This window comes from Mus caroli, unplaced genomic scaffold (genome assembly GCF_978045245.1).
Source record: "Mus caroli unplaced genomic scaffold, Mus_caroli_1 scaffold_8, whole genome shotgun sequence".
Classification (NCBI taxonomy): Eukaryota; Metazoa; Chordata; class Mammalia; order Rodentia; family Muridae; genus Mus; species Mus caroli.
The window spans coordinates 136,800,767-136,827,356 of NW_028227263.1; the positions used below are offsets into that span (position 1 = coordinate 136,800,767).

The window sequence follows — 26,590 nt, forward strand, 5'->3', positions numbered from 1 at the left end:
TTGCTTTTTGCAACTGAATGTTTTTTGGATGTGCCTTGTGAACGACAAACTACTCAAGAGCCACAGGTGTATAATAGTATGAGTTTTCATTTAAATTATACAATATGCTTTGTGCATAATGTGGATAAACCTTTTACACCCTATATGTTTTTAAAGAAAAAGATTATCTCTAATTGGGCAGATCCCATTTACCAAAATAAAGTGAGCTCTTGAGTGTTACTTAATGCTTTAACTCAAGTTGCTCAAGGAGCACAATCTGGCTCAAGTGATGTTGGAAATAATGTAACTTCACTTATAAACATCACCACTATCATGATAAAGGGAAATGTGACTATTCCGAAAAGATCACGATGGCCTGTTTGCAATGCTACTGCTATAAGCAGTGTGTCCTGGTGTCATCTGGACCTTGCATTTCCTATAGTTTTTTTTTTTTTCACCTTGTCAATCAAAAATTTTTCCTCAGAAAGAAATAGCAAAGAGTTTTGTTTTTCACCTCCATTGGATTTTGCCATAATGAATGATAAAGGAGATGCTACAGGAAAAGAAAATATTTGGCCATATTACCAATGGATTTTATGTAATGAGGCAGGTGCTAGTACCAGTTTGTTAGCCTTTGCATTGCTGACTGGAACCTTTCATGAGATATTGAATGTTTCTGACACACTTTCCAATACCTCTGTTCATTGAGATAATGTAACATCTAATAGAGGTATCAGAAATACGACTACTTCTCCAGTAGAAGTTTGTGTTAATCCTCCATTTTTCTTTATGTTGGCTGAATTTCAAAACAATTCAGAATGGTTAGATTGTACAAATGTCACTTGTTTTTTGACACAATGCTGGAATGGAACCACTTTCTTAGCCTTAGTGGTACATCTACCAACCTTTGTCCCTGTGCCTGTTGAGGCAGATTCAGAGAAGTTCCCAATTATGAGTCTTGTATGGCAAAAGAGAGATTTTGGAATCACAGCTGCCATTGTTACTGCCATTGTGGTGTCTGCAGAGTCAGTGGTTGCCGCAGGAATTGCTATGGCCAATCAAGTTAATACTGCTAACACCATAAGTCAGATAGCAGAAAAAACGTCTGAGGCATTGCTTAACCTTCGAAGGGTGGATTCTCATATTGCCTTAGGGTTAATATTAGTGAATCAAAGAGTGGATATTTTACAACATAACATGGAACAGATGATGGATGTCATACAAATGAGTTGTGTGACATCAACTCCACATGTGTGCATTACTCCCATTAGGTATATTAGTGATTCTTTTATTAAAAGTACAGATTTATCGAATTATTTGAAGGGGAACTGGTTGCAGGAGCTGGAAATTTTGCAGACGAAGCTGCAGATACAGATCCTGAACCTTAATGGAACCAGAGTGGAACCAGTGACCCTTGGAGACTTTACCTCTTGGCTTACCTCTGCATTTTCTTACTTTAAGGAATGGGTGGGAGCAATTTTGTTTGGTGCTGCCATATGATGTGGAATGGTATTCATGGTTTGGTTTGTTTGCAAATTCAGAACCCAACAAAAATGTGACAAAGTGATTATAACTCAGGCACTTTTAGTCATTGAAAACGGTGCCTCCCCTGAAGTTTGGTTATCTATGCTGAATAATTAGTCGGCATCTGAGTTCTCTGCTCTTTCACCACATGAATTTATGGATCCATTGCACTGGCATGAGAGAGACTCAGCGATCATTGATCAGCCCTTGCACATCTCTGAGGTTTCCTCATTGCACGCGGTAGGTTGATCATGATTTCCCTACTAATTCAGTCCCTTAAAACTTGGATGGCCTCTTTTGTAGAGTTCGCCCTAGGTCATTTAGCAGTTGCTATCACACAGCATCGCAGTATCCAAAGATGGGCAACTTTCTTCGTGCACAGACCAACCTAAGACACGGGGCCTGGTGGCAATAGGGTAACCCTATGATGGGTAAGGCTGTGACACTAGAGGAACAACCTAAAACAGGAGCCACGGCAGATGGACATAATTTCACAGGCCTAGACCAGCATCATTTTATTAAAATTAAAAGGGGGATATGTGGGAAGCCTCATCTGCCATTCCAAGGTGGTGCTGGCTACCACCCATAAGTTTTGGTAAACAACCAATGTGTGCATGTGCATTAGAGTTTTTTGCCAAGTCACTGCCTGGCCTGAGGCATGCAAATGAGGTAACGAAGGCATAACCAATCGGGTGTAGACACACCTCTCCTAGGGCTATATAAGCAGTGCCAGTTCTGGGGCTCAGGATCTTTTCGACTCTGCAATCAAGCTCTCCCAATAAACGTGTATAGAAGGATCCTGTTGTGGTGTCTTTCTTCCTGGCAAGTCGGTCGCTCACAAGCTACAAAGGCCTGGCTTTCTGAAACATTCCTAAATTACAGAACTGCTGGCAGAGGCAAGTTAATGTCTGGGATTAGAACCTAGCCTGTCACTGTGAGTTCCAGACCAGACAGGAAAACTCTGGGCGAGTTGCAGAGTGAACATGACCCTAAGCTGGGCCATGTGAGGAGAGGAGATCTGAAAAGAGAAAGAGGGGCCACCAACCAAGAGGGGCAGCCTGAGTGAATAGATTAGCAAGGCTAAAAGTGGCTGAGTTTTCTAGGTGTCAGAAGAGCAGGAAGGAGGAAAGCCCAGGGGATCACGTGGACTAGAAAGTTTGGGGGGGGGTCTAGGTTGGGGAAGCATGCCAGCCAAAAGGGATCTATATGCAGTAGAGACAGAGGGATGCTGAGAGAAACTAGAGGCCACTGTATACTTGATATGTAAATGGACACTTTAGTTCAACATTTTTGCCTTGGATTTAAGACCTATCTGGTTTTAGGCCTTTGCGTGAATGATACTTGACAGGTCTTTTTGCAAAGAAAACTCAGGAAATTACCACAGAGGAAGAAAGAAAGGACATATTTGAAATCGAGTATTCTTTCAACACTGATCTCAAGAATTCAAATTCTTCTCAGTTATACAAATCAGATATGATGTCATCACCAATAACTTTTCTATGGTGCATCCCCACATTAAGAGAAATTTGGAGATGTATAACGGAATTCAGCCCACAAATCACTTTGGTGTAGCACTGAGGATGTACTTCAGAAGGAAAGTCTAGAGCAGCAGCTTCAGTGGGGAAGGGAACACTGGAGCATATGTAAATGTGATCTAGTCTGCCGGGAGTCCCATTAACTCCTTACACTTTGGTTCTCCACTGTCCATCTCTGCAACTGCCCTGGTATCCATGGAGAAGCTGTCTGAACTACATTAACCAGAACCCACTGTGTGCATAAAGGCAGGAAGAGTAGAGGGAGTTGTTAGTGCATACATATAATCCCAGTGGATATCTGAGTTTGTGGCTAGCTTGGACTACCATCTAGTGCAGCCAAGGGTACACAGAGAAAGCCTGACAGAAAGGAAAGAAAGAAAGGAGAGAGAGAGAGAGAGAGAGAGAGAGAGAGAGAGAGAGAGAGAGAGAGAGAGAGAGAGGGAAAGGCATTCACCCTGAGCCTAGACAGGTCTGAAATTTGCACCACCACAGTATAACTCGTCTAAACCTTGGGTAGAATCACCCCTATTCATGTGCATGTCTGGACAGCCCTGTCTGAGGGCCTGGAGATGCTGGATGGGGTGGCAGAGGATCCTTAGTTTACCTGATTTTTGCAGCAATCTGTGGTGTGGGTCCTAAGCCCAGGCAGAGGGCTGATGCCCATGAGAGTGGTCCAGTATTACAGTCTTGTTTTATTTATTAATTTTACTCTTATAAAGATGGTATTTGCGGCCATGTGGCATTGGTACATATAGCAGACATATGATGGAGTTCAAGGTCAGCCTGGACTACAGAGTGAGTTTCAGGACAGCCAGTGCTACACAGCTATTATAAATATGGTTGCTATGAACATAGTGGCACATATATCCTTATTACAAGTTGGAACATCTTCTGGGTATATGCACAGGAGAGGTATTGCTGGATCCTCCAGTAGTTCTATGTCTGCCAATTTTCTGATGAAACAACAAATTGATTTTCAGAGTGGTTGTACCAGCTTGCAATCCCACCAGCAATGGAGGAGTGTTCCTCTTTTACCACATCCTCCCCAGCATCTGCTGTCACCTGAATTTTTGATCTTAGCCATTATGACTTGTGTGAAATGGAATCTCAGGTTTGTTTTGATTTGCATTTCACTGATCATTAAGGATGTTGAACATTTCTTTAGGTTCTTCTCAGCCATTCGGTATTCCTAAGTTGAGAATTCTTTGTTTAGCTTTGTTTGTACCCCATTTTTAATGGGGTTATTTGGTTTTCTGGAGTCCAGCTTCTTGAATTCTTTATATATATTGGATTTTAGTCCCCTATCAGATTTAGGATTGGTAAAGATCTTTTCCCAATCTCTTCATTGCCATTTTGTCTTACAAACAGTATACTTTGCCTAACAATAGCTTTGAAATTTCATGAGGTCTCATTTGTCAATTCTTGATCGTACATCATAAGCCATTGCTGTTCTGTTCAGGAATTTTTCCCCTGGGCCCATATAGTCGAGTTTTTTTTTTCACATTCTCCTCTATAAGTTTTAGTTTGTTTTTATAAGACACTACATATTCTATATACACAAATATGCATTTCTATATATATTTTTACATTATACATATATGTGATATATTTATATCATTTCTATATTATAATTATTTTATATATTGTATATTATAATTTATATTTATATATTTATATTACTTTATATTAAATATTTATATATATTATATAAGACCATAATTTTTTATAAGTTTATTTATATATACATATGTATATATATGTTTATATTATAGATGTATATTATGTATTTATTTTATTTATATATTTAATTTTATATATTATATACTGTAATTATATATTTGTATATTTTTATTATTTTTATATTAAATATTTATATGTAAATATAAGACATATATATATCATATAAGATAGTAAGTTTTTATGAGTTTTTATAAGACACTATTGCCTATGCTAGCAACATTTTCTGAAGGGACCCTGATATAACTGTCTCTTGTGAGGCTATGCCAGTGCCTGGCTAATCCAGAGGTGGATGCTCAGTCTCATCTATTGTAAGGAACACAGGGCCCCCAATGAAGGAGCTAGAGAAAGTACCCAAGAGCTGAAGGGGTCTGCAACCCTATAGGAAGAACAACAATATGAACTAACCAGGACCCCCAGAGCTCATGTGTTTAGCTGCATATGTAGCAGAAGATGAGCCACTCCACCATCATTGAGAGTAGAGGCCCTTGATCTTGTGACGATTATATGTCCCAGTAGAGGGGAATGCCAGGGTCTGGAAGCAGAAGTGGGTGGGTTGGGGAGCAGGGTGATGAGAGTATATAGGGGATAGTATTTGAAATGTAAATGAAGAAAATATCTAATAAAATAATAAGAAATAAAAAAGAATAAATTCGTGAAGAATTCCATTAAACCATAGTTCGAATATCAAATCTTTCTTTGCAACAATGCCGTCTTCCATGAATTTTCAATGAGTAAAATGTGGATGTTAATGAAGAATGTGTTCCTTAAAGGGATATTGCTAGTGATCATATTTCTATGAAGACTGACTTAGGGAAGTGATTGTTTTTGTTAATGCATTTTAGACCCATTTGGTTTCCCATTATATAATGAGAATTGATAAATGTGAAATATTTAGTGTAGCTGCAAACACTCAATTGTCTTATTGAAAATGTTGTTATCTAGAAAGCAGAGTAATTAAAGCATCTGCCTCTCATTCTGTTTTCCAGAATTTTCTGAGTCCAGAAACTCAATCAGAACTGCACACAAAGGGCAATTTCTGAAAAAAAAAATAGGTTCATGCAAATGTCAGTAGTTTTACCTATCCCTTCCATGACTACAATATAAATATCATGTTGACATATCTACATGCTTATTTAATTTTATTTTTTTATTTATTATTACTCAATTTCTTTTTTACAGTCTAGTAGTTATCTCCTGCCTGGTCAGCCCCCTGACTTCCTCATCTAACAGCTCCTCCCCCATCTCAAAGATAATACCCTACATCCCCAATGCCCATCCCATCCCAATCCCTGGTGACTTAAGTCTCTCTGGGGTTAGGTGTGTCTCTCCCACTGATGCTAGACCAGGCAGTCTTATGCTGCATATATATTGGGGGCTTCACATCAGCTAGTGTATGATCCTTGGTTAGAGGCTCAATGTCTGAGAGATCTTGCTTGTCCAGGTTTGTTGAGAATGCTGGTCTTTCTATGGGTCACTCTCCTCCTCAGCTTCTTACAACTATTCCCAATTCATCCACAGATTCCCTGGGATTGTGATCATTTTTGGATATAATATATTTGTATTTGACAGCAGAAAAGGAACATTTCCTCCTTAGATTATTGGCCAATAGCTTGAAGAACAGATGAAAAAAAGGCAGTATTTTGTTATGTGTGTGCTCTTACTGGAAATGAGAAAATATGTTCTGATTTCATCTTTGCTGATTATTTAGTTAGTCTGTGTTTCTCATTGATTATTTGATTTGGTAGATGGTTTCTATGTGTAACCCTTTCTGTCCTAGATCTCATTTTTCTACACAAAGTGATGGATTCAACTGCCTTATCAAAATTTTTTGGAAGTTACCAGAGGGAAATCTCCTTGAAAGCTAAACGAAAAATAAAATTGAATTAAATAGAGAGTTTAGTTCTGTGAGAATAAATGAAGCAAGTGAATGGGTGCAAGATTTTATGAACTCAGTATGGAAGTTCAGTAGATGTGATACTTCCTGATATCACTAGAGCAACCAGTGAGAGTGATTCTAAAACTAGGCACATGCACTATAACCCAATATTTGGTGGGTATGTACCAACTTTACATTTGACAGAATTCCTGAAATATTTGTTCAGAAATATGATTTTTCCCTGATCTTTTGGGTAGAATTTCTCTCTGGTCGCATTAAAATGATATATATCTTCGGTACAAAAATACATCCAAGAATCCCTGCACTGGATGCCAAGATGGAGAAGATCTCCACAGCAACCATGACCTTGCCCTTGGTGCTATGGTAGACAGGGAGGAAGGTGACCCAGACACTGAAGAACACTAGCATGCTGAAGGTCAAGAACTTGGCTTCATTGAATGTATCAGGCAGATTCTTGGCCAAGAAAGCCACAGAGAAGCTTCCAAGTGCCAGGCAGGCCAAATATCCCAGGATACAGTAGAATGCAGTTACTGAGCCTTTGTTGCACACAATTATGATGTGGCCATTTAGAGTGTGTTCATCAATATCAACAAAGGGAGGAGAAACTGCTAGCCAGATTGCACACAAAACACATTGGATTAGGGAACATATGGGAATAATGTAGTTGGGTGTCCCTGATACCAGGAAGTTTCTCATTCTTCTTCCTGGGTCTGTGACTTTGAAAGCCAGAACCACAGTGACTGTTTTGGCCAGAACTGTGGAAACAGCCACAGTGAATACTATTCCAAATGTGATTTGCTGTAAGATACATATGGCTCTGTTTGGAAGGCCAATGAAGAAAAAGGAGCACAGAAAACAGAACATGAGTGACATAAGTAATATGTAGCTGAGGCTTCTGTTATTGGCCTTCACAATAGGAGTGTCATGGTGCTTCACAAAGACACAAAGTACCACAGCTGTGAATGCAGAGAAACAGAAGGCCATTAAGGCAAGTGCCATCCCCAAGGGGTCTTCATAGCTTAGAAATGTGACTCCTTTCTGAATACATTTGTTCTGTTCTGTGTTGGCATAGTGGTATTCTGGACAATTCACACATTGATCCATATCTGATTTCCAAAGGAAAGCTTAGTTAAGTCTGCTTTAGAAATTTTATTGTCAAGGCATTTCAAGTAAGGGTAATGAAAGAATCCTTGCAATGCTGCCTTTGATGCTGAGAATGTAATGTGTAGGATATTGCTGCTGAGCATTGATTTCAATTCGTAATGTTCATAAAGATTTAAAGGAAATAAAACCAAGCAATTTTTTCTTTGTCTAATTAACTTGAGTGTATCATTTATGATGTTATTAGAAAGGGGTTTGTGGGATGTGGGGGGGGGGGGTGAGAGGGGAACCAAGCCCTGGCGACCAGCATAAAGAATACAAACAGGCAACTTCAGGTAATAAGAGGGTGGATGGACCCACCAAAATGCACCAGAGACTTGGGAGGTCAGAGACCCTAGATTAAATGTACTACAGTAGATAGAGGGAACATATACAGCCCACCTCCAGCGGGAAGACAGGACATCAAGTGAGTGATGGGGTTCCCATCCCGTAGTCACATCTCTGACCCATAATTATTCCTGTCTGAATGCAAAGATGAAATGGAGAGGAGCCTGAGGAAAAGAATTTCCAATGACAGGGCCAAAGTGGGATCTAGGTCAAGAGGAGGTCCTACGGTCTCACATTTTCCTGAGGCTCTGGAGCACTCAAAGAAAGAATCTATCATGACTGCCCTCCTAAATACAGTTATTTGCACCCAACCAATGGACAGAAGCAACTAACCACTGAAATAGGGAAGGCTGAAAGTAGTTGAGGAGTAAGGTGATCTTGCAGGCAGACCAGTCTCAATTAATCTTGACCCCAGAAATCTCTCAAACAATGTACCACCAAACAGACACAGTACACCAGCTGATATGGGACCCTCATTACAGTAAAGGGCTTCTGTGTCTGTGTTCATTCAGAGAACATGCAGCTAACCCTCAAAGACTAAAGGCCCCAGGGAGTTTAGAGGTCAGGTGGTATGCAGCATTGGTCTATGCATAGACAGGCTCGTCTCCAGTCAAACTGAGATGCTGAACCCTGGGACTCAGTGGTCATAATTTACCTACATAGGAGGGAAGGAGTTCTCTCATGGTCCTGGAACTCTGGCTCCTGCGAATGTTACCTTCCACTACAGCCCCCACAAGAGAAACAAGGCTAGAAATCATGTAGGCAATATCCTAAGCTTTTGGCCTTCAGGCTAAACTCCTCCCCAGTTACCTAGCAACAGAAAAGACAGCATATTTTAAAAGGGGCTGATTGGCCACTTCTTGCCCTCTCTCTCTCACTCCTTTGTTCTCTTGCTCTTACTCTCCTCTCACTCTCTCCCTCTTACTCTTTTTTTCTAGTCCCCCCCTCTCCTACATTGTTTCTTTCTCTTGGCCTTTCTAAAATAAAGCTCTAAATGCATAGACAGTTTCTGATCATGATGGATGTGCTCACTCTTGCCTGTGTGGGAACCTGTCTCTCTCTTCCCTCTATCCCATAACCCCTGCGTTACAGGGTGTTGCTCCATGTCCCCCAGGTTGGGCTTCCCCTTGTTCATCCCCTGTTGAGTGAGTCAGAAGCTTCGATGCCCACCTAGAGCTGAATGGAAAGTGTCTGGCAGCCCTCTCATATCTGTCTGTCCAGGGCATAATTGGACCTCTACGGGGAAATGGGTCCTCACTCCCCTCTCTTTTCCCAGGCTCCCTTTTAGTTCCTATAAGGTGGTGTGGGGGATGGGGGTTCAACGTGAAGACAGGTTGGGTTGGGGAGAAGGTGTGGGATGTGGAGTATTCAGTCGGTGTATGAGGGGATGGGGAATGGAATATGAAATGTAAAAAATAAATAAAAAATAATGTTATCAGAAAGCAAAGATTTCCTAAGCCATTTTTTTTGGTTCTATGTTAACATCAAGTAGATTATTTAATTCAGAGAAGATATATTCATAAACCACAATGTGGTTGGGTATATTTTATAAATACGAAACTCTATACTCTCTTTTTTTGAGATCACTGACTATTTTATGAATTTATTCTCTATGACACATTGAGACTGACCTACTGGGAAAGGATGTATAATAGCTACTGGAGAATTTACTTGCTCAAACTTGTTGACACAGAAACAACACAAAATTGAACAGGTAGGCTGTATATATGTAAATACTTATATGTGTGAGTTCATGTGAAGGTAGATATTGCATTATTGTATTTAAGTGATTCCTGTCATGTCATAGGAACAAGATGGAATATGAGAGGAAATATAATGTTTATGTTTGAATAGTAGAAAATATTAATGAAATAAGCCCTAAGATGTTTCCTCATCTGGCAGTAATTAATCAAAAGTTCTGGTTATTGTTCATGAGGTGCACTAATTTTTGCACTGAAGGAAAAATACCTCTGTAGATACTTTGTACTGAAAGATCCTTCACCTTGATTCCATCTTCATATGGAACGCTCAGCACTTTAATCCTTGCCTCACCGCCATTCTTATGAGAATCAAGGATGAAATCAGTGTTGAGAAACAGAATGAGCAAAATAACAGAGAAATCCTCTGGAAAGGATGGTAACCCAGGTGGTTTGTGTTAAGCAATTATACTCCATTCTAAAATTGTAATCCCCAACATGGTAACAACATTCACAGTGATTGTAATTGCACTTAATTTCCAAGTCATTTCAGAGAATGTTGATGTGCTTCTTTGGGTTTCAGAATTCTTATCTACAGCAATGCATATTTGGATAGATATTATTTGATAAGTTGCCTAAGAGCCTAAGAAGTTGGATTAGATATAAATAGAATATGTTCTACCAGGCAATCTGATTTCAGATCCCAGTACCCATGACAGATATCTCACAAGTAAATATAAATTTAATGACAGCAGTATTATTTGCTCATATGTACACACCTGAATATGTGTTATCCACTCCACACACTTAAGCAATTAATGCAATAAAATATTTTATGGATTTTTGTATTTAATTTTGATGTACGTATTAATTTCTTTTATGTCGAAAACAATTTCATATACTTTAAATTTGTTTTCAAGCACAGTATATGTTAAAATGGATGACTTCAAAAGACAACTTAGTAGATTGCTTGGTTTTACTCCATGCATCATGGGAATAAACTCAAACTGTAAGTCTTAGCAGCAAATGATTTAACTGTTTAAGTGTCTCACAGGCATAATATGTCTTTTAAGAATTTTAATTCGTTATGTAGAAGGAAAGACAAAATATTTGAAAAGGTAACCATAAACTTATTGCATTTTGCCAACCCTAAAAAATTATCTCAATAATGGGTGTAGTATGTAATATACTGAATATGAGTCTCGTGGTATATTCCAATTCATAGGTCAACTCTTATCCCCTACATCCTGGATTCTTACTACATCTGCTTTTGAACATGGCCCTCTTAATATCGAATACTTAGCCTTTTTCATAAATTTGCAAATACTTTTGTCTTCTATATTAATCTTACAGAGAACATGGACTTTGCACCTAGTAGTCTCATAATCTCATCCAGTAGATTAAATATAATATTCAGTTCTTCATGGGCTCTTATACGTACATAGTGTGCATAATCATATTTAGGATAGATAGATTCATGAAATATGACTAAATCAATACTAACAAAATTCGTGACTAAAATGTAAATGTACATGTAGTTTTATAATAGATCATCTCTTTGGAAAATCTTGTGCAGAATTCCTGCAAATTGCAGTTATATTTTCTAAAGTATTTTCTTTGTGAAATATAATCTACCATGAATTTTTAATGAGTCAATATGTGGGTCAAGGCACCAGGCATGTTTGTTTGCTTTTGCAAGACTTTGTTAAGGATTTTTGTATCTACAAGTAGTAAATGTGATAAGTAATATACTGTGTATCTACAGTTGCCTTTTAGCTGACTTCATTATTTTAGGGTGATGCAAGAGAAATACATAACTTCAGGATTTACCAAAGCAGCAAATACTCACTTGTCTCATTAGAAATTTCATTTTCAGGGCAGGGGCTGCAATCAAAACAGCAGGCTGCCATTCCCTCCTTCCATAATCTTCTGAATCCAGGACTACAATCTGCACTGCACACAGAGGATGGCATCTGAGAAAAATTAGACACATATTGATAATGAGTTTTAGAAGGTTCTTTTATGTTTTAGATTAGCACTTTAAGATTTCAATAAGCTCATTTTATTCACACAAACTAATTGACATATATTTGTTTGTTTGTTTGTTTGTTTTGTGTTTTGAGACAGGGTTTATCTGTGTAGCCCTGGCTTTGCTGGAACTCACTTTGTAGACCAGGCTGGCCTCAAACTCAGAAATCCACCTGCCTCTGCCTCCCAAGTGTTGGGATTAAAGGTGTGTGCCACCACCGCCAGGCCCCTGATTGACATTTTACACTGCCCATTATTTAATGGCCAGAAAAGAATATTGGAAATGCATTGAAGAAATTTTGCATAGTATGTGAGCGTCTAGTAATTTAGGAAAAAGTGCTGATATTGAGCTGTATGTGAAAACTACAACCTGTTGTTTTTTTTTTTTAATTAATTATTTTCAACTTGGTACTAAATGCTATGGACAGAGGAATCTTAATTGAAATATTCTCTCAGCCAACACTAGCATGTCCTCATATCTTTGAAGCATTTTCTTCTTTGGTAATTGATATAAGAATGCCCATCTTACTGTGGGTAGTTGAGCCAGTAAGTAGTGTTCTTTTCAGATCTCTTGGGGGAAAAACACAGCCTAAAGTAATGTTGGCAGTTTTTTTCCATTAATGGGAGAATCAGAACAATGTTTTGGGAAACTGATATTAAAAGATTTTGCCTTGCCTTATCATAAAGAACAAATCTATTCTTTAGTTCCAGTTTCCTGATATCCACACTTGTCTTTCTATAACTTGAAGCCATATGTCAAATCACACCTTCCTCCTCCCTTTCCTTATTATCAAAGTTTAATTAAAGAATCAGAGAGGCAAGTGAGTATTTGAAGAAATTTGAAATAGGAAAAATATGTCCTTCAGTCACAGATAACAAATATGACCTCAAATCAATTACTGTTGCAAAGCATGAGAAAATGTATATAAAAAATAGTGGAGTATGCAGACACTGGTTTAATATGGTTGGAGATGATAAATTATTCCATAGCGACCTTGATATTGGAGCATTACATGACGTCAAAATGCTCTACAGTGGCTTCAAATATTGGAAAAAGCTCGATAAATATTATATTGTTTAAAGTTAATTGAAGATTTGAAGAATTCTTTCTATATTTTTGATACTGTTGAAAATGGTCTTACACTTTCCCATCAAATATCATAGTATATTTCTCCTGTCCATCATTTTCTTTCTTTCTTTCTTTCTTTCTTTCTTTCTTTCTTTCTTTCTTTCTTTCTTTCTTTCTTTCTTTCTTTCTTCTTCCTTCCTTCCTTCCTTCCTTCCTTTCTTCCTCCCTCCCTCCCTCCCCCCCCTCTCTCTCTCTTTCTTTCTTTCTTTCTTTCTTTCTTTCTTTCTTTCTTTCTTTCTTTCCTTTTTCTCCATCATTTTCTTCCCTCCCCTCCCCTCCCCTCCCCTCTCCCCCCTCCCCCCTCCCCTCCTCTCCCCTCCCCCCTCCCCTCCCCTCCCCCCTCCCCTCCTCTCCCCTCCCCCCTCCCCTCCCCTCCCCTCCCCTCCCCTCTCCCCCCTCCCCCCTCCCCTCCTCTCCCCTCCCCCCTCCCCTCCCCTCCCCCCTCCCCTCCTCTCCCCTCCCCCCTCCCCTTCCCTCCCCTCCCCCCTCCTCTCCCCCCCTTCCCTCCCCTCCCCTCCCCTCCCTTTCCTTCGCTTCCCTTTCTCTTCCCTTTTCCTTTCTCTTCCCCTTCCCTTTCTTTTCTCTTTCACTTTCCTTCCCTTCCCTTCCTTTCCTTCGCTTCCCTTTCTCTTCCCTTTTCCTTTCTCTTCCCCTTCCCTTTCTTTTCTCTTTCCCTTTGCCTTTGCCTTTCCCTTTTCCTTTCCCTATCCCCTTCCCTTTCCCTTTCCTTTCCTTTCCTTTATTTCCCTCCCTCCCTCCCTCCCTCCCTCCCTTCCTTCCTTCCTTCCTTCCTTCCTTCCTTCCTTCCTTCCTTCCTTCCTTCCTTTCTTTCTTTCGTTTTTTTTTCTTTTTTCTTTTTTTTTTTTTTGTTTTTTGAGACAAGGTTTCTCTGTATAGCCCTGGCTGTCCTGGAACTCACTTTGTAGACTAGGCTGGCCTCGAACTCAAAAATCTTCCTGCTTCTGCCTCCCAAATGCTGGGATTATGGGCGTGTGCCACCCCACCTGGCTCCCATCATTTTATTTAGCTGTATATTAACCCTTTGTTATATTTGAAGACTATTTTGAGTTAGAGTATGGAAAGTCTGCATACTTTTGCACTTTATGATAACTTATTTTAAGGTAGTGTCTCCATATCACACATGACTGTTTTGGACTCACAATATAGGGTAGACTGGGATGAAACAGACAGAGATTTTCAGATTTTGTCTCTAAAGTGCTTGGATGAAAACATGAATCACAAAAACAACCTGACATTATTTCTGACTTTCATAGATAAAATTCACTCTGCATGTATTATAGTATTGTAAATAGTTTTGTGAAAAAAAAGTTCTAATATCAATATAAGTTCCTTCTGTTCTATCACTATTTTTGTTTCTATATCTATGAATTAATGTTGGAGTTGGCTAAGAGCAATTTCTGAAGGTTTTTTGGAAAATAATATAATTCTATATTTTGTCTTGTACTGAATTTAATGGAACTGCATATATTGAAGTATGCTTGCATCCCTGAAATAAATTTTCCCTTAGAGGAATAAATGAGTGTGGGGGGAAATAGGAGAAGAATCAGGTATGGTAGAATATGGAAGATGTGTACAGAGGTCCGGAAATAGAACAGAGGTGTATGTCAATCAGGGATGGGGTTCTTTGGGTAGCAACCAGAAAGTCCCAGATGCCAGGAAATCAATAGCATCCCAAGAACCCATAGGGATGACATTAGCTGAAATATCCCAGAATTGGGAAGAAGAGTCTGTTGATACCATATCCAGAGGTTAGGCATGGCCCCCCAGTTGAGGAATAGGGCCACCCACACATCTACAAAATTTAACCCAGAATTGTTCCGGTCTAATGGAAATAATGGGACAAAGAGTAGAGCAGAGACAGAAGGAAAGGACACACAGAGACTATTCCACCTCAGATCCATTCCAAATGCAGTCACCACACCCACACAATATTGTGGATGGCAAGAAGTGTTTACAAACAGTAAATACAGCTATCTGATACAGCTATCTCCTGAGAAGCTCTGCCAGATCCTGACCAATACAGATATGGATGCTCACAGTCAACCATTGAACTGAGTACAGGGACCCCAATGGAGGTGTTAGGGAAAGGACTGAAGGAGTTAAAGTTTCCTATCTAGCATCAATGGGAGGGGAGTCCTTTGGTTCTGTGAAGGCTTGATGCCCCAGTGTAGAAGAATACTTAGGTGCTGAGGAAGGAGTGGGTAGGTGGGTGGGAGAGCACCCTCATAGAAGAAGGGTAAGGGGGGATGGTATAGTGGGTTTGTGGAAGAGAAAGAGGGTAGAGGAGTAACATTTGAAATGTAAATAAATGAAATCTCCAGTTGAAAAAAATTTAAAAAATGCCACAAATAGCAAAATCACCATAAACATGGAAGTATAATTCATGTGTAGCTTCTAGCCTAACACATACTAGGTTCAATCTTCAACCCTAAGAATTTAATAACCCACAGCAAAATAAGACCATTTTTTTGTTGTTTGTTTTGTTAAGGCTTTATATGTCTTACTTTTATAAAGCCAAAGGCAGCTTAGCATTGTTGTACACACCTTTAATCCCAGCGCTTGGGAGGCAGGGCAGGCAGATTTCTGATTTTGGTCTACATAATTAGTTCCATAACAGCCTGATAAAACTAGTTTTTGTTTTGTTTTATTTTGATTCTTTTTGTGTTTGATTTTTTTTTTGGATTTAGTCTCTTTTATACCAGTTGAATGTTAGGTATATGATTGAAAATTTTTCCCATAAAAGCCCTACTACATATCAGGATCTATTGAAGGCACAAAGGTAAAAAATAATAGAGTTGTATATATATATATATATATATATATATATATATATATATATATATATATACAAGTAAGAATTGTATATATATGTACATATATAAAAATATATACATATATATTTTTTCTATATATATATAGAAAAAATAATAGAGTTGTATATATATATATATATATATATAAAACTCTATTATTTTTTCTATATATATACTCAGCAAGTATATGTATATATATATATATATATATATATATATACTTGCTATTTACTTACTGTTTCTTCATATAAAATATTAAAATATACTGTGATAAATGATACTTTCATGCAGTGTGCCACATAGATACATGTGAGGGGTGTCTAACACTCATTTATTGTCATGTAGTGCTTCTTAAATATTTTATAAGTAGCACAGCTCCAAAAATAACAATTTTCAGAGTGAATGATAAAGAGTTGATGAAAATCCAAAGTAGAAAAAAGAATGAGCAAGCCAGGATTATCATCAGTTGTGGAGGTGTATTAACTCTGATTAGTTTGCAAGCAAAACTGAGAATTGGTCTCATCCCACAAACCTCAAGAAATCCTGTCTACAATAGATGGAATAGTCGAGTGGAAGCAATTAGTTGGTCTCATTTGGGCTCAAATATCAATGTGATTGTATTTTCACACTTTTGTTCCCAAGTCCTGAGTACATTCAGTTTATATAAGATTAATTTCCAGGGAGGGGAACAGGGCATTTGTGAGTTACAAAAATTTTCCTAATGACCCTTGTATTTGGTAATTATGTTATGGTTAATCAGTGATAAAAGAAGATACCAACAGTGTTTGACTACCAGATTCTTGTGTTTTGGCTGGCCCTGAAATTACAGTCTATTTCATGGTGTTTGTGTAGAATTCCCATTGACATATAATATCACTTTGTCCAAGGAATTCCTTTTGTAGTTTGACATTAATAGTTTATAGGCGCTTCTTCTTATGTTTATTCACATGCAAATGTGGAATAAATGATTTGTATCAGTAGTTCCAGATATTCTGATTATCGAACTGACAGTTTGAATTATATTTTCAAAAATAAAGCATTCTTAGTCCTAAACTGGGAATAACTGTCACTCAATTGTCTATCACTAACTCATGATTCACTCACTACTATTCATATGAGGTATGAAGTAGGATTTCGTGGTCTTTTCACCTAGCTCCATTTCATATGTCTGGTTACTATAATGTGTTATGAAAATTTTTTTCTATTATGATGGCTTAGTTTTGTTTAATCCTGTTTTATTTTATTATTCTCCCATAAAATCCTGTCATTTTCTAATGAGTAACATAAAGTTGATCTGATGAAAAAGGAAGGAAATAGGAATATTAAATATGATATATTTGCCAGTAGAACTGACAATTGTTCACATCCCAATAGAAGGAATGGAAACTGTAATTAGGATATATTATGTGAGAATAACAAATTATTTTCAATAAATAAAACAATCAAAATTTTAAAAAACTCCCTGTTCTCAGACAATGATCTTCTGTTGTGTGTTTTGTTCTTTTGGTAGGTGTTTTGTCAAGAATTTTTCCATTCATATCCATCAAATGTAATGTTCTTGAATGACATTTTTTTCCTCTTATTAAACATTATACAGTTTTCCTCCATTTTTTAATAAAGAAAATTTCTCCTCTTGTATATGAATGTGTCTTCTTACCCTCTGCAGGCAACTTAGGAATGCCTTAAAAAATAAACCAGTTTTGTTGTCTTTGATTTCATTTAGAGAATGTTAACAAAAAAGTTCAATGATAACTGAAAATTATTTGTTGCTTCTGTCTGGTTGCTCTTATTGCTGTACTTGAGGTGTGTTAATATCCTTTATTTTTTCTGTTGTTCTAGTTCTGTCTATAGGTTCCTTTGACCTTCTGGTCATCTTATGTAAAAGAGTGAATGGATTCTTCAAATTTACTAAAAAGTCTTGTTTCTATGAATATGATTTTCTGTAATTGTGTTCATTAGTGAATGTGTTGAATGTCCTTTTATTATATGGTAAATATTTTTGGATATAATGACAAGGGTTAGCAATTATGACTATTGGTGTTTCATAACTGTAACATTAGCCTCTTTCATATCAATACCTGTTCCAGAAGTTTAAGGTAAGGGAGGAGATTACTGTTTCATTAGAGCAATTATGTGAAGAAAATTTTTTTTAATTTAAAGGAAAGAATATCTAAGAGTGGTGAAGAACAGGTTTTTTTTTAATTTATTAAATTTCAAAAAATTGTTCTGATATGACAAAGGTATATTTTATGCATGTTTGTAATCTTCAAATAATTGGTAAAAATGTGAAAAATGAAAAAAAAATATCATACTGGAACTAGAAAGTGATTCCTTATGTGACTAAATTGTTCTTTTCAATATGTTGCCGTGAATTCATCTGACACTGTATACTGCTCTGTATTATAAAGCAATAAGCTAGCACACACTTACCTTTCTTCTTCCTGTGGCCAACTCAATCATGTCTACGTAAAAGTGAAAGTGTCGACCATGTGGTAAATATGGGCTGAACTTTCCTAACTTCATCTTCATCCCAAGATGTTGTGAGAAATTCCCAAAGTGAATAATGTCATATTCATCCTGCATTATTACTCTTTGTTTCATAATCACTTTGTCACCGAGAGGATTAATGAAGTAGGACCTTCTTAGAAAGGAGTTTACCTAAAATACAAGCATTGCACTATAATGTATATATCATTCCTTCAAGTCATAAAATTCATTCTGATTTCATAGCAAAGGCACACATATTTAAAGAAAGAAAGAGAGGTATCAAAACTAATGCAATTGTATAAATGAAATTATCACAATGTTACAATAATTTCAGTTTTCTCAGTGAAGAATACCAAACACAAACAGAGAAAAATGCAGATCCAAACACAGGTATGCAACACACACACACACACACACACACACACACACACACACACACCAAACACACACAAACACATAAATATACACACAGATACTGAGAGAGTCTCACATCTTTTTTAAGTCACACATATAGTACAGCTATATATTTATTTACAAACAAATATACGTACATGTTGGCACGCATATGTAAATATTCAGGGACATAAATGACAATCATATCCACTCAAATAAAAACACAGGTATGAAATCACAAAAAATAATACACTGGCACACATACAAAAATACACACAGATATACACACACACGGAGCAAGAGAGAGAGTGAGAGAGAGTGAGACAGCAAAACAAGGGGAGAGGTTTAAATATTTAAGGAACAGCCATGAACAATATTGACACACAGAGATTTTTATACTCACACCTAAAGACAAAAAAGCAGGAAAAGGCCTTGCCGAGTACAAAGAAATATGCAGACACATACTTAGTAAAGCACGTACAAATCCATATTAGTACTTATAAACACTTACAAAATACATACATTGTACACAATGAAACCTACTCTGACAAAAACCCCAAAGAAACATATACACATATATAAACAAACACTGATAGAAAGAAATTCCTACATAGAAAAAATTGTTGCTCATTTCCACTTTCATACATAGAGTTAAACATATATGTTGAAAGTAATACAAATATAAACACAGACACATAGAAAGAGTAGAAAATATATATATACTCAATGAGAAGCATACATTCACACATATAAACACATTTCTACATACAGAAATGAGTACCAACACTATTTCTTGTTCAGTTACTCTCAGAAAACCCAGAATGCTCTCCAGAGCCTACACACTTGGCAGAATCACTGGATTACACTAATGAAAATAATTCCTCCAAATGATTTCCATATGATTGACAAATATAAGTAAAAACTTATCTTCTAATCATGGAGATAATTAATGAGGAAAGACTGTTTATATCCAATATTGGAAGGGGCATGCTAATAGATATGTGAGTGCTCTGTATAAAACCACACATTTTCATTGCTAATCTGTGAATTCTTTTTCCAATCACATTCATAACAATCTATAGATTTGCTTTTGTTAAGGTAAAACGTTTGGAAAACTATCTATTTTGGAAAATATTTCTTATTTCTTTAAGTCTGGGCATCTGAAAGACTCTAAACAACTATGCAATTGAAGCCACCAAACCTCGGCCAATAGAAGAAACTTTTACCTTCAAGCAGTGAGAACTGGCTCCTTTTCCATTGTCTATTGCCTGATTATCAGCCTGTTGCAGATTCATCTCGTGGAGGGCATGGGCTATGGCATGCACCGCATTGTATATGTTATAAGTATTCTCACTAAAGGTCATGTCAAACTTCTGTTCCTTTAGCCAATCAAATGAGGCATCAGATGAATTGTTCTTCAGTATTTTACAGTTAGATGTTGAGTCTTCATAGTTAAAATATTTCCACTCTGGCATTACTAGATATAAATCTGTTTTTCTGAGATGAAACCATGTCTGTACAAAATTTTTAAAGCCAGAAATCTCACCATGGTGGGGTAGAAAAGTAAGTGAACCATAGAATGTGCCATGACTTATGTCTGTCTTACTGGTAGGGAAATTCAATTGTTTTGTGGTGATCCATATTCTCTGTAAAATGGGAGGGTCCCATATTCGGAAGATCAAATAAATGAAATTGTTTGTTTCTTCATAAATGATAATAACATTTGTTAATGACATCACAATTTGGTTGTAGTACATTTCAGTGTTTTGTGGAAATGAAACTTCATTAACAGGGATCATTTTCACAAAGGCAAAGCAAATTTCCTTGTTTTCACTCTGTTTCTTCAACTCTAAAAGAAATTGGTTTCCTTGATCGTCATCTGGGATGACAAGTCCAATCCAGTTCCATTTGAAGTAAAGTATGAAGGAGACCATTGCCAATGCTAGAGATGTGTCCTTTGGGGCCATCTGATAGAGATAGGGATATTGTTCATCATCACTGAACATAGAATGGAAAGGTCCATAGGTAAGCTGGAGGAGCTACAACACAAAGAGCAGCATGGGGTGTGGTGCATGGGAAAACTCTTGTAATCATATTTACCTGCAAACAGTTGATTACCTGTGACTTTTTCTCTCATATCTGATTCAAATTAGCAAACGTGGAAGCCTGGCACATCCACTTCTAATGGGAACAGCAAGCTTAGCTGTTTGATAAAAATGTAACAAATATATTCACATGTTATAATGACTGCCTTTCTATCTTTCAGTTTTAGTCTTGATATATGTGTTTCAAATGTTTGAAGGGATTTTTATACTTTTACAATTTGGGGATATATGATTAATATTTTTTAAAAAGGCTTTTATGCCATAATAAATAAATACTTCTAAGATTGAAGAGGATAGTCCTGCACATAATACTGATATAGCATTTGGAAGATATATTCTTATATTGCCCTACTTGACAGTAATATTGTACACTAGAGGTTGTGACCCACATAAAACTGCCAGAGATCTCCTTTTTAGGTTTTGTTCTGAATTACAATGTCTGCCTCTGTGCCTCCCCAAGAAACAGACAATAAGATCAAAGAATTTGTAAAAGTATAAACTAGATTTTGCACACTAAAAGTGTTAGTAGCAAATTGTATTAGAAAATCTCTTCATACTATATATTGAGGTAATTCTGGTCTGTAGAGTATATAATAATATTATATACTGATAATAATATAATAATTTAAATTATTTACATTAATAATATCATCATATTATTAAAGAAAATGACTTATTACAGGTAATAAGGTATCACATCCATATTCACTATGGGTGTGAAATTTTTGCCAGGGATGTAATGTCAATTTAAATTCTGACTTTTAATAGTTGGCCATACACCCACAGGTATTCAAATGACTAACTCCAGAGACTGGATAGGAGCTTTTCATCCTTTCTAGTACCACTGAAACATCATGAGTTTCCAGATTAAGAATGGTATCTCATGCCTTTTCAAAAATAAAAATACTCCAGATAGTTAAAAGTTACGTTATAGTGAAAATGTTGGTAAAATTTATTTCTGTTCCATCACAGTTTATCTCTGATGACTAAACTCATAACACCACCATAATTCTATTATTTCATAGTTTACCAATGATAATTTAATCTTATAACCAAGATGAAGATAACACCTATCTGGGGACAGAAATAACATGCTTTATATTTTGGAAAAGCATGAACAAATCTCTGCTTGCTGAGATTGATATAAATAATGAAACACTCTGACGGACAGTCAGTGAAGGTTGTAAGATACCTTCTACCACCATGCCAGACTCAATTCTCTATGGCCTCTTCTATTCTGTCTTGCTGGTATCTTTCTACTTCTGGTGTTAGCCCTTAACAGAAGGCCTAACATGTTTCTTCCATCATGACAACTTAATTCTACATAGCCTTCTCTATTCCTCCTTGAAGGTATCTGTCAACTTCTGGTGGTAGCCCCTAGTTGAAAGCATATCATATTTCTGAATAGTAAGTATCCTGGAACTACCTAGATTGACATAAGCATAAGTCCAGCCATATCCATTAACTTTCTTAATAGCTATCAAAGTCCCCCAAAGAGACATGGTGTTAAGAATTCCTGGCCTATGATAACTCACACGTGGGGATAAGAAGCTGTCCAGGTACTTCCAGAAACTTGAAGATACCTCCCAATTGGGTCCTGAAAGTAGAAATGAACACATACTCTCTTCATTACAGAAATAATTAGGGATAGGGCTGTCTTTATTTCTATGAAATAAATATGGTGTAGGTGTAGAAGTTTTTCCATCACAATGGCCCAAACTGTATCTTATAATCAAAGACATATTTGGTAAAAGATCAGGATTTCTGTTGATTTCATCCATTGCAAACACCAATGCCAAAGCATATTTGTGGTTTTTAGTTGTTTTTCTGTAAAAGAGTACAGAATTTATTATGGACAGATGATTATACATGCACATTTGTACTCAATAGAAGCACTACGCTATACTGGAAGTTTCTGAATCTGACATCTAAAGACGGGAACAAATGGCTTTTGTTATAAGATTGAATTGACAGATGGACCTGGAAAATAGAAAGCACTTCAAATGTTCATGAAGGTGTTGTTCCCATAAATAAGAGATGGTATTGTCCTCATCCACAGAGATAATTTCCATTTTTGTTTTTGAGCGCTTGATCAGAAGGTAAAGAGAGAACCACAGATATTGACAAAATAGTAATTCTGATCATGTTTTCATTTTGAAATTATTAAGCAGTAAATAAAATTGTTATTAGAGCCACTGATTTCATAATATTTTCTTGTGAAATTAACTGAATTGTTTAAGGAAATGAAAACATAGCCAGGAGTGGTGTCACATGCCTTTAATCCCAGCACTTGGGATGCAGAGGCAGGTGGATTTCTGAGTTTGAGGACAGCCTGGTCTACAAAGTGAGTTTCCGGACAGCCAGAGCTACACAGAGAAACCCTGTCTCAAAAAAAAAAAAAAAAAAAAAGTAAAGTAAAGAAAGAAAGAAAGAAAGAAAACCTTGATCTATCAATGAATAATTGTCTCTGTCTCTAGCAATATTTGATTCCTGTACTCATAATCACTTACAATTATTGGCCAAAATTCTTGACACATCCCTTCATATCTATCCTCATGCTCTTATTTTGTCAATCTTTTATTGAAATAAAATATTTTCTAAAGATTTATTTGTAAGTAAATTCAAATATCAAACACGAATTTCGTAATTGATGCATGTCAATATTTAAGTTTGTATGAATTTGAGCAAGGACTATTTAGGGTATAAGATTGCAATACATCCAAATGTTTTATAAGTCACTTTCCTGTAGACTAACCTCAATTCAAATGCACAGTTATGCAGCAGTGGCAAGTGTTTAGTGCAGAGATTAAGGGCTTGTCCCACCACTGATGTATCATTCTTCTACTTCCTATTTACAAAGGAGTGTGATATATATTCACTCTGAGTATTTTATTCATTATAAATTAATTTCTACGAAACATATTTGACAACCTTTGTCATTACACTAAAACCGTATTAGGATCCTACTGAGAACTCAGAAAACAAGGAAATCTGTGTGATATTTGTATATGCCTGCATTATAAGCTTATGATATGGAAGAGATATTTTTGTGTAAATTTATGTAATATATTCGTTGTTTTTATTTTTTTTTTTAATAACGGTGGACCACTAGACTTTGGAAATGGAATAATACCAGATTGGTTGTTTATGTTTTTGAAAAGAATAATATCTCTCATTTTATCATTGTCATTTCATATAATTTTATCAATAAACTCTATATGTACACCTGCATATTTAATGATTAGAATGAAGTAAATACAATCAGTCTTTCAATAAAAATTATACAACTATTGTGTTTTCATTCTATATCCTATAAAATAGGTCATTTTAGAATATTATTTATTACCACACACACACACACATACAAATCTCAATTAAAGTTTTACTAATATACAAAATAAATTTGAAAGTAGACGTTGTACAATGCTCAAACTACTACCTATAACTGAAATTTAGGAAACATCAGTTACTTAAGATGTCGGTGTAGCCTAGTAGTCTAAAGGGCTGTGTTTGAAAACAATGAACAGCAATCCACAAAATTTATATGGATACCACGTTGGTAACATGTGCACTAATATTTACTAAAATTATTGAAATAAGTCCCACAAGATTTAGATATTTTAAAAGGGTCAGAGATTAACCAACTCATACATGAATGGAGAAGACATTTTTCTTAAATAATGACAAAAAACTAATATAAAGCTCCTGTATCACTGTCCACAAACGTTCTAACTATCCCACAATACAATTGTCACCCATGCCAGTGATAAGGGAAATAAGCAGTCACCACTGTTATTGATAGCCTGCCTATTCAAAGAATGTAATCATATCATTGGATTCCATATGTTCCAAATATGGTTTATTCTAAAGAGAGACTACCCAGTTGAACTTTGCAAAACATAAAAGCCAGTGATTGTACATAAGTAGTGTGAAGTAGAAAGCCACAGTGCTTTTGGATTTTATCTTTTAAAACACTTCGATGTATTGACCCCTAATGAGGTAAATATTCCTTGCACATATACATACAAAGATATGCATCCAGGTATTCACATGAAGTAGGAATTTCTGAGTGTAAGTATCTTCTCTTTCCAAACCTGATGAAGTTTTAGAAGTCGATAAGTGACTACATGCAATAAATTTGAGACAGTAAGTTCGTATGTATGTAAAGTTTTTGACTATATGTGCCATGAATATTTTGGGAACCAGAATATGCTCTAGGAGCAACAAACTTATGGAAAGACTGTCAGCAAAACTTATGACCATTTATTTACATGTACTTGGGATAAAACATAATGAAATATTACGGGATCAATTTCAGTAAGTCATCTCTGCCTAGAGTGCAATATAAACTGTCAAAAGGCAGGCTTTATGTTAAAGATCAATGTAGATATTCCATATTCCAACGCTTCCAAACTTTAAATCAGAAGCCACCCGGAAGAAAACCAAAACTTCCACTGAATTAATTAAATGGAGAAAATAGGATTAAATCTGTAAAGGAATTAAGTTTTTTTTCTTGGAGTTCAGACTTAGTACAAAGACAGAAGACTCAAGAATTTGCCTCATCTTCATCCTCAGAGCACTCAAGAAATATTTATGTTCTCATTTCAATTTAAAATACAAATTTACTTACAGAACATTAAGAGTCTTGTTGAAATAATCATTTTCAATGGGTGTTTGAACTGCTGCCAGGATGAAAGTACAAGATAATCCCACAGGTTTATTATTTACTTCATCCAAATTTATTCTCCAAAAGCACCTGGGATCAATGAAATTGGCCATGAGAAGTGTAATATTAAGGAGGAAGAAGACCCCCATGAAAATGAACATATTTTTCCTGCCTTAAACCTGGGCAGTGTGGATTGTGAAGTGACATGCATATTAGCACATCAGATTTCTACCAGCTTTTATTTCTTGGGCTAAGGACATGTTTATTGCATATTTATGATTCATTTTATTTTTAGGTTTCTCCTGAGCCCTGGAAGAAACTTAAATACTTTCTGCCCTGGGGCTCTCTCTGCAACTGGTGTCCATGGCTCTTGGAATGAACACGTGTAGTTAAATTCTTAGGAGGATAATTCATTCTCAGTTTCCATGATATCATTCATGTTTGTGAATCTGTGGAAGGAAGCCCCTGTGTTCAAATTTGGTCCTTGAAAATTTTCAACAATCTGATTATGTGACGACAGTTAGAAATGATGTCAGTGGATTGAATCAGATTCATAGTGACACATCCAGTACTAGCAAATCTGGAGCTTCTGAGGACATAGGGGACACTGTATTACACAGTCCAAGTCATGCAGATGCAGTCTCATGTTTATAGTCACTGATATCCACAGACCATGTAGAGTGTGGACTATGTCACAGAAGTGATAGATAAGAATATCTAAACAAGACCTGTGCTACCATTATCTTGAGATTCTATAAACAGATAAAATCCCAAGTATAGGTAATCCAGCTCTATCTGAAATCATACATTCTTCCCATATCGACAGTTAATTTACATGGTAAAGATTGAGTTTTAAAGGCTCAACAGAACCCAGTAAATATGCCATGCTTTGTTCTTTATTTCCAATAAAACAAAAAGTCACCCTACCTTCCAAAAATTAATTAGTAACGAAAAAATCATGCTAATATTTGAATTCCAAGCCATTATCTCCCTCCCATGTGCTCCATTTTTCTCAACTTAATAGCTTATGCTGACCCATGTATTACAAATATATATATTTGTTTGTTTGTTTGTTTTGTTTTCCTACA

At 36.4% G+C, this 26,590-nt stretch overlaps 1 protein-coding gene across 3 annotated transcripts; it reads right to left on the reverse strand.

The window, feature by feature from the left end:
* Window positions 1-6,704: 6,704 nt before the first annotated feature.
* LOC147003681 (vomeronasal type-2 receptor 116-like) lies at window positions 6,705-25,725 on the reverse strand. Of its 3 annotated transcripts, none has more exons than XM_085842297.1 (6): window positions 25,467-25,725; window positions 22,372-22,663; window positions 19,958-20,770; window positions 18,282-18,509; window positions 11,710-11,833; window positions 6,705-7,631 (listed from the first exon to the last, which is right to left on the reverse strand). In XM_085842297.1, the coding sequence occupies exons 1-6, from the start codon at window positions 25,661-25,663 to the stop codon at window positions 6,877-6,879; spliced, it is 2,409 nt and encodes an 802-aa protein (XP_085698423.1). In that variant the 5' UTR covers window positions 25,664-25,725; the 3' UTR covers window positions 6,705-6,876. The 3 variants fall into 3 exon arrangements, with proteins under 3 accessions (XP_085698423.1, XP_085698422.1, XP_085698424.1); XM_085842296.1 differs by having other exon boundaries at window positions 6,705-7,781; XM_085842298.1 differs by lacking the exon at window positions 6,705-7,631 and adding an exon at window positions 8,239-8,327.
* Between the last annotated feature and the right edge of the window lie 865 nt (window positions 25,726-26,590).

Bases quoted from the DNA above. Each gene is read 5' to 3' on its own strand.
- LOC147003681 (XM_085842296.1), bottom strand. From the start codon at position 25,663: ATGTTCATTTTCATGGGGGTCTTCTTCCTCCTTAATATTACACTTCTC. The intron at 11,834-18,281 runs GTAAGTGTGTGC...AATTTTTCTCAG, and splicing joins TGGCCACAGGAAGAAGAAAG to ATGCCATCCTCTGTGTGCAG. The intron at 7,782-11,709 runs GTGAGTATTTGC...TTTGGAAATCAG, and splicing joins TGAAATTTCTAATGAGACAA to ATATGGATCAATGTGTGAAT.